At 38.9% G+C, this 13194-nt stretch overlaps 1 protein-coding gene across 1 annotated transcript in view; it reads right to left on the reverse strand.

The window, feature by feature from the left end:
* The window catches only part of myo1d (myosin 1D), a 63667-nt gene that overhangs the window by 12012 nt on the left and 38461 nt on the right, over nt 1–13194 (reverse strand). The window contains exons 17-21 of the mRNA XM_026914807.3: nt 12024–12247; nt 9984–10122; nt 9770–9874; nt 9559–9672; nt 5080–5234 (exon numbers count right to left, since the gene is read on the reverse strand). Of these exons, the coding sequence (XP_026770608.1) occupies nt 5080–5234; nt 9559–9672; nt 9770–9874; nt 9984–10122; nt 12024–12247 (737 nt within the window). The remainder of the gene's footprint in view (nt 1–5079; nt 5235–9558; nt 9673–9769; nt 9875–9983; nt 10123–12023; nt 12248–13194) is intronic.

The raw sequence follows: 13194 nt of genomic DNA on the forward strand, positions 1-13194 counted from the left end.
GTCTGGGGTTTGAGCCCAAGCTCTGATTACGGTCTGTGTGGAGTTTTATGTTTTCTTCCTGGGTTTTCATGGGTTTCCACTGGGTTCTTTGGTTTTGGTCTCCCAAAAAACTCCCCAAAACTCCTGAAATTGGTATGAATAAGTGTGAGAATGTACGTGTGCCTGGTGCCCTGCATTGCACTGGAATCCCATTCAGGACGGATTCCTGCCTCATACGCAGTGCTCCCTAAGTATGCGCTGGATCAACTGCAATCCTGACCAGGATAAAGCAGTTAATGAAGTTAATAGCTTGCATTGAAAATCTCATTGTTGTTGGTGGCATACACACAGTGATATGGATAGTCCACGACACTGTAATGGGCAAGTTTTTTTTTATAGATAAGTGGCTAGAATGTCTGAAGTTGAGATGACCCACTTGGTGGCCTGCAGCCTAGAGTTTTAGTATTTGAGCCATTTTTGAATCCTAATGTCCTCCACATCTTAGGATTAGGTAAAAACCGTCTTTAAGAATGCACCTGGAGGAAAAATGAGGCTGGAATGCTAATATGATTCATTACACCAAAAAAACATTACAATAATACAGAGTTAATGAATTCCTGTGGTAAATTGGCTTCAGATTTAGATTTAGTGCCAGATATCAACGGAGACGGGGTTCTCATTCAGCTGTCTGAGCGTGGGAGCCGAGAGGAACAGAATCCAAAGAGTTTTGTGAACAGCCCAGCTTAATCCCACACTGAAACAGATTCAGTGCAGTTAGTATCGCGCAGCAGGATTTTCTCACTTTGGAAAAAGTTGCAGAGGTAATCAATACAGTTGACAAACTTTATTGGCTGCAACAACACAGTCAAAAGAGTCAACAGTGTTTCACCTCAGCTCACAAGTCAAGATTTCATACGAAAATAGTTGACAGACTAGTGAACAGTGTCATATATATTTTACTTAGTGATAGCTGACAACGTTACTCAAGTCTTTCTTGAATAATGCAGCGTTGTGGGATGTGTGTGTGTGTGTGTGTTAGCAGGCTAGAAGAAATTATAGAAGAACATATAAGGACGAGAGAGCAAGAGAGTGCAAGAAAGCTGCAGTCCATCTTTCATGGTGCACATCTCAATGCCGAGTATCTAGCTAAACATAGAGCTGCAGCAGCACTAAATAATTTATTTCCACCAGGAGGAAGAGGAGAGAAAGCAAAGGAAGTGTGAGAAGCAGAGAGGTAAATTGAGGATGGTGGCAAAAAAGGGAAAAGTAAAACACGGAAAAGAAAGAGAGCTAGATGATGACAATAATATAATCCACTATTTTTGTACAGAGCAGGGAGTGTTATCAGAGACAACAGTTTGGCATCACCAGAGATAAGAGGGTTATGTTCTTACCCACATAGTCTTTCATTCAGATTGATTTGGGTTAGATAGGATGATTTAGCATCTATTCATCGCAAATTAAAAACACGATTCTGTTTGCGGTTATTCTGCATTTTGTTAGCTCAGCACCAAATCAAAAAAAAAGGAGCACTGTGGACTCAGAAAAGGACTCGCAGAACTGATGTACAAAGTGTAGATAAAATACAATCCAAACTGCTTAAGAGTAATCAGCATTCATTCCAAGGGGCTACAGTTAATCCTGGTATAAGATTAAAACTAGGTTATATAACACAAAGCATACATATCACATACATTTGACCATGGCAGCGTGTGCTATAGGACCAGAGGCTATAGCTGCTTCGTAGGCTTTGCTAAATAGGCTGAGGCTGCTGTGATGGTGGTGAAGGAGAGCTAAAGGTTAATTATGTATCTACAGGGAGCAGCGTGTAGTCTCTGAGCAGAGTCTTTTGCTCAGCACATGTATCATCATTACTCAGATAGACACCACCACAGAGAGGGCATCTTACCGCTGATCATTAGCACAGAGGTGTAATGAAGGTGTTTTCCGCACTGGAGCTATTCAACCTGGGTTTAAGACTGTGTAAGGCTCAAGTTAAGACCATGGTAAAGGGGACTAAAAAAAGGAGATAAAGCCAACATGTATTTTTCTAGGAACAAAACATGGGATAGGATGTGAGGAGATGTGATACAGCCCAACGCAAAGTGAAAGTGGTTTATTCCCATATACTGCTGCAATTTGCTGATAATTGAATTTTTTTTTAAATTAATTAATCAACAACATTTCATGCTTTTTAACTGATTAAAGTTACATCTAATGTTGTGGAACATCTGCAAGACAATAAATGTTAAATAAGCATCTGTTTACAGAAAGCTTTTTTTTTTTTGCTTTTGTTTTTAATGTTTTTATTATTAGGCTTAGATTATGTGGATCATCTGCCATACAAGTTCCAGTGAATGAACTGTTACTATAAAAATGATAATGTATTAGAACAAGTGGATTAATATAACCCTATCAGCTGAAGTAGAGCCAGAACTACTGCCAGATTTATTTAAACAAATAATAATATTAATTAAATAAATAAACCCAAATAAATATAAGTATTAATTAATAATGAAATATATGCTGAACTGCCAGTTTATTAGGTAATTTATATGCTTTAAAAAGTACTGTGGACAAAAAAGAGGAAAAAATCCACGTCACAGCAGGTCTGAGAGCCCACTAAAAGCTTTTCTGAAGCGATTTAATTTAAGCGCATCTCACAGAAAAGACGCACTTCCATTCTAACCAGCACCTAAATTCACACCAGCTTTTTTGCCACCTCCTGCAATCACATTTAGTCCATTTGTTTTATCACCTACACGTCTTCACTGGGAGCTGTTAGAAGGAAAGAAAAAAGTAAACCAAGAAGTGCAATCCTATAAGCTGTTATAAAGACTCAGTTTATAATTGGATATGCCAAAATATCTTGATTTTAATTATAATTTTATGAATAAATTAATGACGTACATAATGATAGCACAGCTTGAGCAATAGCTTTAGAAAATGTTTGGATCAGTTTCTCCTGAAAGTTATTATATAAAATATTTTTAATTGATGCCACTTTCAAAAAATTATTGGGGACAAAATCAAGCATATAAAAACCCGAGTGTTAAAAATTATTTTCACATATACAAATACAGAATAGTGAAAATTTGCATCTTCAGGTATTCCAGATTGTGGTTAAGGTGGTGTCAGAGGGCTGGAGTCAGCCATGATACAGAGGAACTGGAGTAGACAGGGTTTAGGGCCTTGCTCTAGGGCCAGTAGCAACAGTAGGTGCTTGGTGGAATGGGGCTTCTGATCACTACACCAGAGCCTTAACCACTGAGCCACACCTATGACGTATTCGCCATTTTATCCGGTTCACCAAACATATATGCACATTTGTCAGCTGTCCTCTGCCCTGTGTATAATGAAAAGCTATCACCATAGGACCACCGCTGATCAGATACTGGGGTTTTTAAACACTGTAGCTGTTAGGGTTTGTAGTGATAACAAAACAAAGCCATAATTTTCTGTAATCATAGGACAAGGAAAGAATGCTTGGAAAGAAAGAGTTATTTACAGCACAAGAATTTTCTCAGCTTCATGAATTATTATATATATATATATATATAAAATCCATAGGAATACGGAATACTACCATCAACATTATCCTCTTGTCTTAAAGAGTCCTGAATATCAGCTCAATGATTCATGAAATTCATTAAAATGAAAATGCCTGACATTCTGTCCTTTTAAATGAAAAAAAACATTACCACATAGTATAGGTAAAAACTGTAAGGTGATTCTAAGTTCATCTGGTTAATCTTTATGTTCACACAAAGTGCTGCAATATTAGTTTTGTAAGCAGTGACGTAAAGGACAATGAGCATTACGCTAGTGGGTTTTTTCCAAGCTTAGTATCTGTGTGTTTGTGCATGAGTGCATTTAAGCAGCTTTTTAACCTCATACACAGCTCTCTGTCCTAAAGTGTCCAGTGAGCTGATATCACCCCCACCACACACATGAGCACACACACACACACACACACACACACACACACTTGTCTTACTATTCTTGTGAGGACCTTCCACTGATATATCTATTAACGCAGCTAATTAAAGCTATGCCTACAGATAAAACTAAACCTTACACTTTCCTTAAGCCCAGTAACCTAAAGGAAATCTTTGGGCTCTTTTCGTCTTTTTTAAATTTAGCTTTTGTAGAAAAGCAGTTTTCCTCATGGTGACCAGGCAAATGTTCCCACAAGTTCAAAACTGTCAGATATTCCTATTCTTGTGAGGACATTTAGAACAAACCAACACATAAAAACATGCCCAGTAGGGGTGTAACACAATGCATCTTTATTTAGTGTTCAAAATATTCATAACTGTATTTAAATTTAAACCCAAAGTTTAAAGGGAGGTCTAAACAGAATGATTTTTTAATTAACTATGAACCCTACCACACAACACAGAGGTAGTCTATCAGCATGGTGTGTGAATTTTGGCTCTGACAGTTCCTCAATCTCACTAAAGTTCATATTTGGTCTCAGCAGCTGGGCATGATATTGGTTTTTAATCTTGCTTAATTATTACTGGTTCTATTTTCCAAAATATAAACAATCAAGTAGCCTAATTTAACCACTGCAGCCCTGAGCAGGCAGAGAGCACAGGCGATTGAATGAACCTCGTAAAAGCATCATGCAGCAACTCATGTTCACATTAATGAATGTGCTTGTTCTTTGTCCTGCAAGTTTCATATTTGATTTCTCACGTGCATGTAAGTATGATTTTTTGCATTCAGAGGATCCCACTTCAATGCACACCTCTAGTCTCAACCAGATTTCTGGTAACCTAAAAAAGGTTCATTCTGAATAGTGTATTCATATGCTATTACATCCTCCCTGATTGTCCCTCTCGCCAAAAAAAAAATCAATTCATATGTCACACTCTGCCTAACACTGCCTCAGCTGAACTCTAGTATAATCACTGTTTCAGAAAACGCTGTACTATTTGCAATATTTTTGGTGTCTCTGTGAGCCACATGTATCATGATTCACTTCAGTGTGCTGCATAATAGTGAGAATATTGGTGTGAGGAGGTCATGGCTGTGTGAAAAGTCTGACAGGCTGATATGTGTGCCAGTGTGCCCTGGTTTTGCCTGAGCTGGTACCTTTTGAAATGGCTGAGCAGGGTGCCAACTAGCTCGCCGATGCGGCTCTCGCCCGCTGGCACCATGCCCTGCAGGCACACGATCAGGTCTCGGTTGTCCTTGGTGTGGAAGACCACCAGCTGGTCCTTCCCCGGGGACACACTCACGCCAGTCACCTGGGAGAACAAGAGCAGGGGGAGAGGGAGGGTGAAAATGGAGCACAGTCTAATGAGCTCTGCTGTTGTTTTCCCTGAATGTGGAAGTGCAGGCCCAGTGCTCTGGAGTCACACTCATCAGGGACAAACACAAGAGCTGAGAACAAGAGAACAGTCCAGGGATTTTTCAACCTAACGGCAATCCATCGCATATGTAGCTTATGGGTGATTACCACAGACAACAATTTTGATATTATTACCCTGTACTGAGAAAAGAACGGAAAGCCTGTTTATTAAAATCTCACTTACAATGGCCAGTAATTAAATATTAAAATATGCAAATATATCAGAAAAATCAGCACTTTACACTGTTTGCATGTACACTTATCGTTAAATAAAAGATGAGACAGACATACGAGAATGCCTTACCTTATTTATTTTTATCGTATTTATTCACTTTCCAACACTGGACATATATCATAAGACTGAAATATTCATGAAAATGTTCTTCAAAAACTTTTCGTTTCACACAAATGTTTACTGATGTTCATCAACTTTTAGACTTTTATTATATGCGAATATCAAAGAATGGGTTGTTTCCGTTCATGTCTCAGTACATGTCAATGCGTCAAAATTCTTGTTCTGGGTAATAGCTCATGAGCTACAGATGAAGTAGACAGAAATTTCCATTAATGCTGTAAATCAATTAGTTAGTCATCGCAAGGCACATTATTATACAGTAACTACCATAAATTATTCAGTAACTACAACAAACAGAGCAGTCTTGCCATACATAATCTTGTATCACAGAATTTGAAGGTGTTATGTGGAGAAATGGTATCAAATGAGGCTCAAATATAAATTTTGAGATGATGGGCAGTGTGAAGCTAGGTTTGTATTTGGTTCCAGATGAAGTGTTTAGCATAGTTCATGTTATTCTTTCTCTGACTGTGTCTCTTGAATTTAGCATGAGGTCTGGAGAGCAGAGAATCAGCCCAGGTTGGAAAACAGCCTAATGGACATTGCAATGGATCAAAATCACTATGACTAAGCAAACAGAAACACCACACCACACTGTGAACACCATTTATCCCCGCTTTCAACTGAGAGGATACCGTTAGATGATATCAAACAGAGCGGTCGATATGCATGGCTTGTTAGTCCAGAATAAAAAATACTCATGCATTGTATGTGGAAAAGAGACAGCTGTTGTGGCCACACTGGATTCATAAAATGATGTATTCAAGATTGGATGTAGTATATAATGGATGTCAAACAAGGCAATTCCAAGCAAATGTTATGGGGAAATGAGGAGTGGGAAGAACTGCTGAGCAGCCTGGTCTATTCTTGTCCTGTACTGCCAGTAATAACCATTGCAGTAATGGCAGGAGGGATCAGCAACCTCACTCTCCCTCCCTCATCCATTCTTGAGAAAATGTGTTACATAACAACTGACTCCCTTTCTCTCTCTTCCTCTGTGTGTTTATGTGAGAGAGAGATAAAGAGAGAGAGAGAGAGAGCATGAGAGAGAGCATGAGAGAGAGAGAGCGAGAGAGACAGAGAGAGCAAAATGCATTATCCTAAGATCCTAAATATATCTACTCATTTTCATCTCACCTCCCCTGGTTTAACTATAATATTTTTCCAGGATCAGTACTATTTCTTAAAATTATTTCAATTTATCACTAATCAGCCACAACATTAAAACCACTGACAGGTGAAGTCTCGTTACACTGGCACCTGTCAAGAGGTGGGATATATTAGGCAGCAAGTGAACAGTCCGTTCTCGAAGGTGATGTGTTGGAAGCAGGAAAAATGGGCAAGCGTAAGGATCTGAGCAACTTTGACAGGGGTCAAATTGTGATGGCTAGACGACTGGGTCAGAGCAGCTCCAAAATGGCAGGTCTTGTGGGGTGTTCCCGGTATGTAGTTGTTAGTACCTACCAAAAGTGGTCCAAGGAAGGATAACCAGTGAACTGGCGACTGGTCACGGGCAGGATAATGCACCCTGCCACCCTGCCCCGCAAAAATTGTTCAGGAATGGTTTGAGGAACATGACAAAGAGTTCAAGGTGATGACTTGGCCTCCAAATTACCCAGATCTCAATCTGATCGAGCATCTGTGGAATGTGCTGGACAAACAAGTTTGATCCTTGGGGCCCCACCTCACAACTTACAGGACTTAAAGGATCTGATGCTAACGTCTTGGTGTCAGATACCACAGCACACCTTCAGAGGTCTTGTGGAGTCCATGCCTCGACAGGTCAGAGTTGTTTTGGTGGCACAAGGGGGACCTACACAATATTAAGCAGGTGGTTTTAATGTTATGGCTCATCGGTGCAAATACACAGTTACCAGCTTCAGTTGATGTTTATGATCTTTCCAAATCAAACATCCAATAAACTAGCAAAGTAAAAAATGAGAGATCAGCAGAAGCTATAATAAACAAATAAGTCAAACAAAGGGGGAGAGAACAGACAAAGAGACTGATCTAAGAAAGAGCAGAAGGAAAACACAGAGGAGGCAAATCAGTGCACATGCCTGAACGCTACCAGACGTCAGCTGATTTCTCTTCCCACTCCGTCGTCATGACAACCCCATCTCCTGGGATGTTGGCATGACAACAGCAGAGAGGAAAACGGATAGCGAGGAACAGAGTGGAATGCTGGAGGGTGAGGGGCAAGGGATGGACTACAATCAAGATTATTTTAATATCGCTATGCTTTTTCCATTTTCCATTTGAACATGTATTCTGGGACACAGAATCCTTCGGCATCACAAATCACCATAAATCATCCTAAAACACTTGTACCTTGATGGTATCATTGCACAGAGCCCTGTTCCTCAGTGGAGCAATAAATAATTATGGGGTCAGAAAAGGGTTAGTTGGGGCAGAAGCTTTTCCCTATTCAGGAACCATTAAGTGATACTCTCCTTCAACTAATCTTCAATTATTAAACAGCAGCCATATGCACGTATCATCCTGCTAAATACAGTGATTAATTTATCCATTATAATATAGTCAAATCGAATTTCACTCTACTGATTATTTACTGATACTTTAATTAAATGCATTTAATGAAAAAAATACATGTGCAATTATGCCATTTCTTTCATTCAGATATGGATCCAGGTCTGATGGATATTTTTGTAAGGCTTTTCTATAGGACAGAAGGTCGAATACACAGCCTGTAGACATACTTTGTGCTAAGAACAGGAGCCAACCCCCCTCCTTCATTGTCAGCCCAGTATTATAGAGCTCTGCTAGAAATATGGCCTCAAGCCCACTGCAGCTCTGAGACAGCCACGCCACACACTACAGATGGATTGGAACTGCAGGTTATAGCGATCCCGATTTCTCATCAGCTATAACTCAGGAAACCACACTGTCTGGGGCTGAATGATTGCATCATTTGATTTGAAGTGGGGGGAAAAAAATAGCTGCTGTGTGGAGGTCAACCTTCCAGGTTTAAGCCTGTCTAGTGACAGCTAATCCGCAAGACAGGTGAAGGGCTCAACTTGAGCACTGCTTGAAGCATGACGGACAATTTAATAAGGCACAAAGCTGGGCAATGTTATCCAAAACTTGTAACGCATTGTATAAAAAAAAAAAAGAAACTTTTTTTCAAAAATGTTCTTCCTTGCAAAATGAGACAAAAACAGATGCCCTGCAGGTAGAGGTGTAAAAAAAATTATTTAAATCGGAAAAAAGAAATCAACAGTCTACAATACAGCCACAAGATCTGGTTAATAAGAAAAATGGTTAAATAACAATAATAATAAGGAAAATGGTCAAAAACTGATAGAGATCTGGTTGGTTTATACAATGTTTATAAACTGATCAGTTTATCATTATGTTTAAGGTTGTAGAACGCCCAGGAAACCATTAGTTCCTAATATAACTTATGCTAAAGCAGCTATGAACAGCTTTTCTTTTTTCTCTCTCTTGAAGATAATAAGACAAAAGCAGCTTTTCAAGTTACTGAGAAAGCAGAAAGCACAATGTCTTCTGTCCAGAAGACTTTCCGGTGGTTGAAAACTTAAATTTAACTCAAGTGAATCATGTCGGTTTCGGCCTGAAATAAATTGTATTGGTGTTAAAACTAATCATATTGGATTACTACTGAATTGAAGTGTATTGAATCGTTACAAGATCATTTGTGCACGCTACGCATCAGTATGTGTATCAAATCATCTGAGAAAGAGATTAATTACATGTATGGTATGTGTGTGGGTGTAGATACAGATATCTCTATTTTCACCAATGCAGTTTTCCAGTTCAAACCCAGAAGGTGAAATGAGCAGTGTTTGCAATAAAGTAAAAGATGTTAGTAGTAGATATGTACATTGTACAGTGGGATGCTCTTCATGGGCTTGTACTGTTTCAGTGGGTCCATCTTGTAGAGGTGACGATCAGTGATTAGCACTGCCCGGTTCTCTGCCTTATTGAAGCGGTTGATCTACAGAAGCAAAATTAACATTCATTAAAAATTATAGAAGAACGGAGAAAAGACATCCAGTACAAATACAAGTACATGATGTAAAGGTGAGTTGTACCTTGCGAACATTGCAGGAGAAGAGGACTCTCATGAACTTATCTTTCCTCTGCAGGTCACTGGACACCAAGGTGAAGGAAGATGCTGCCTCAGGACTATCCCGCTTCTGAGCATCAACACACACACAGTATAGAACAGTGAAAACAAAATTCATTCATTATTCAATTCAAGTGTTGTTCTTTGTTATTTAGCTCCTACATCAATCTAACACTGACCAGGTAATTGCCCTCCCAGGCTCTCTGCAGGCCGAGGTCTGCCCTTTGACCCTTCAGGCACTCCAGCGTGGCCACTTTAGCCCTGACCTGTAACATCTCCTCCGGAGACAGGTTTTTAATTAGGGTCCAGGCCCACCACCTTCACCACATACACACAAACACACACAAAAGAGGAAAAAAATTTACTCTCAACAGACTTACAGCCAAGAATGATTAGTGTCCTTCAGGAGAAGTTTCAAAAATAACCTACTGGAGAACTTCCTTTCGCCTAAGGAAAATCATTTTCATAAAAACGTCTACTTTACATAATACTATTTTCTCTCAAAAACAGGTGACAAAATTACTGACACCCCTAAAGAATACGTAAAATAAAAGCAAACAGATTGTTCATAGTCAAACAAGCTCAGTCATTCATAATCGAGCTTGTTGTTGCCTCTGACCAAATATAATGCTGCTCACATGTAAAATCCACACAAAATTTCAGGAAAAAACAAAAGGCTTTCAACAGAAAATAAAGAGTTGTGGCCCATGATTACTCAACCTTGTTAGACATTACAGGAAGAGGCTCAGTGCTGTTAATCAGTCGAAGCATCACCAAGTATTAACTGTAGGGGTGTACATAATTATGATTCCAGTGTTATGTACAAAATATTGCACTAAAATAAAACAGCTGAAAAAAAACAAGTAGAACTCAATGCCAAATAGTGCTGACAGACTAATGCATCATCTGCCAACAAGTCTAGTCCTTTTTGTAACAAACCTACATGCCTAAAATACTCCTAAAATATGAACAGGAAGGAAGCTATTGAAGAAAAACTGTTGCAGGCATTTGACCTTGCTGTTACCTTGACCCTGTTTGGACCAATTCCAAAATCTAATCAGTTGATCTGCTCATTACAAAGACAACTCTATGTAAATCCTATAACATTTAATATCACGCCAAAGAGAATCTCAGGCAGACACATAGTCGGACAACCCAAAAGCATAACGCATAAAATTGGAAACTATACAGCATCATCATATTTTAAAACATCATCCTACGTGTTATTCATGGGCTTTTACTATTTTCCACATTTTTACTTTATTACATATTTACCTCTGTATTTTCCACATTGTATAATAATAGTGAAAACATTAGGAATAAAATAACCCATAAGGAATTATACCATGACCGAAAAGTGTTAAATCAAAGCAAGAAGCCAGATGACAGCCTTGCACCCTCTTGGCATACACACATGCTGAGTGCATTTTGCTGCTTTTACTATGTTCTAAATAAAAACTACTTGCTGAAAGTCTTGTCAAAACATGTTTTTTTTCCATTTCAATATTTCGTCTTTGGAAATACATTCATATCTGCAGCTATATTATTTATAGTTGTTCTATAAGCAAATGTGAAGCCTTTAGACCATGTCACACATTAAATCAGGTGTGTTATGCGCTTTGGAAACCAAATACCACAAGCATAGTCCCTTTGACTTACCAACATGCCCTTCATAGACCAGGATGAGCAAAATCTTTCATATAAGCAAATCATTGAAATGTTTTTGTACCTTATATTCAGAAAGAAGGAGATTCGCACCCACAAAATAAAGGTATAGAGTAGTGTGGATGTAGATACAGATACGAGTGTGGGAGTGGATAGAGATATCTGGATTTTGACAAATTCAGATCTATGTATCTATGCATGTATCTATGTATCTACTCAGAAATGTAAGAGAAACAAGCCTGGGGTCAGTTTTCTTGAAAGCTAATGACTGGGTGAGTGTGGAGGCTAACGTGACATCACATGCCACACTGTATGAGTCAAGTGATTACTATGCCAGATCTCTACAAAGAAAACATGCGTCACAGATAAACATGCTGTTAATTATCACTGCTCTAGAGTAGGACTTAACCGTGAGCTAGAGTCATTATCGACTCCTACGTTGCAACAGAGCACTGATTCCCATTCAGCTCCTGAAGCGTGAGCATCTATGTGTACGTGAGACAGGAAATAGAGGAAGAAAGATAATGAGTTTTTGTGTTTACTATGGCTCTGACCTGTTGTAGATGTTTCTTAGCGCTTCCTCAAACCTGCGCAGTACTTTGGGAGGTGTGGGCCACTTTACATGCTTGCCGTGGTCCTTCATGCTGCGTACGTTTTGGAAGCGCCGGTGCACCTCTCGGATATACGACTTGACCTTGTAACGCTGGTACGCACGCAGAATGATGAGTGCAGCCCGCATGCGACGGTAACGCATCCTAGCAATAGTGCCGCGCCATACCTTTAGGAAAATGAGAGGAAAAAATAGAAAGGAACAGAAAACAGACATAATTTCAGCTTATTATAATAAAAATCACTAATGCAAATCATTACAGAGATAACAAGGGTTGCGAAAATAAAATCACACATATGTATGCAGATTGAAAAAACAAACGGTGATCTGTTATGGCCAAAGTGCTGTAGTCCTTGACTTGAACATTAACAATACAGGGTAATGGATCTCCAGGGAGCTGTTTAAGCTGCTCAGCTCTCAATAAAGCTAGTGCCACACGCTCCCTTCTGTCCACAACGACTCACTCACTCGGGGCAGCTAATGTGTGCTTGAATGAATGTTCGTATAAATAGAGACATATGGGCACTTTTACTCATTTTTTACACTGCATGAAAAGTAAATATTCATATCTGAACATGCATGACTAGACAGTCATTAGTAAACCATGCATCAAAATCTGCTCCAGAAATGTCCTGGTAGTCCAGGATTGGGACTAGATTTCCTTTTCTTCCAATTTTTCAAAGATGCCAGTCATCAAACATTGATTCAAGCAGCTAAAAGCATTTATCCTTGTTTGTAATGTGACCATGGCTGGATATAAGTGGTTATGTAGCTCTTGCTCAAATATATATTGTTATTCAAAACCAAAACATATTTTTAAAAGCATTTTAAAACCAAGAATAATTAGGTAATAAATGGAATCAAAGAAACTAGTGCCCAAAATTAGTAAATCACAAAAGTGTTTGCTAGATTTTGTTTTTAAACACATTAGCTGGACCAGACACCAGACTACTAATGTGGTCATTTTGCTGATTTCCTAAAGCACTAAAGCTCATGCTGAGCACTGCACTGGAATAGTATTCAAGAAACCATTACAAAAATGTCCATTAGGTGTTTTTATAAATGAACTTGTTTAGTTTGATTTATGCTTAATATATTACTACACTGAAGAAAAT

Source organism: Pangasianodon hypophthalmus, chromosome 12, assembly GCF_027358585.1.
Source record: "Pangasianodon hypophthalmus isolate fPanHyp1 chromosome 12, fPanHyp1.pri, whole genome shotgun sequence".
In the NCBI taxonomy this organism is placed as follows: Eukaryota; Metazoa; Chordata; class Actinopteri; order Siluriformes; family Pangasiidae; genus Pangasianodon; species Pangasianodon hypophthalmus.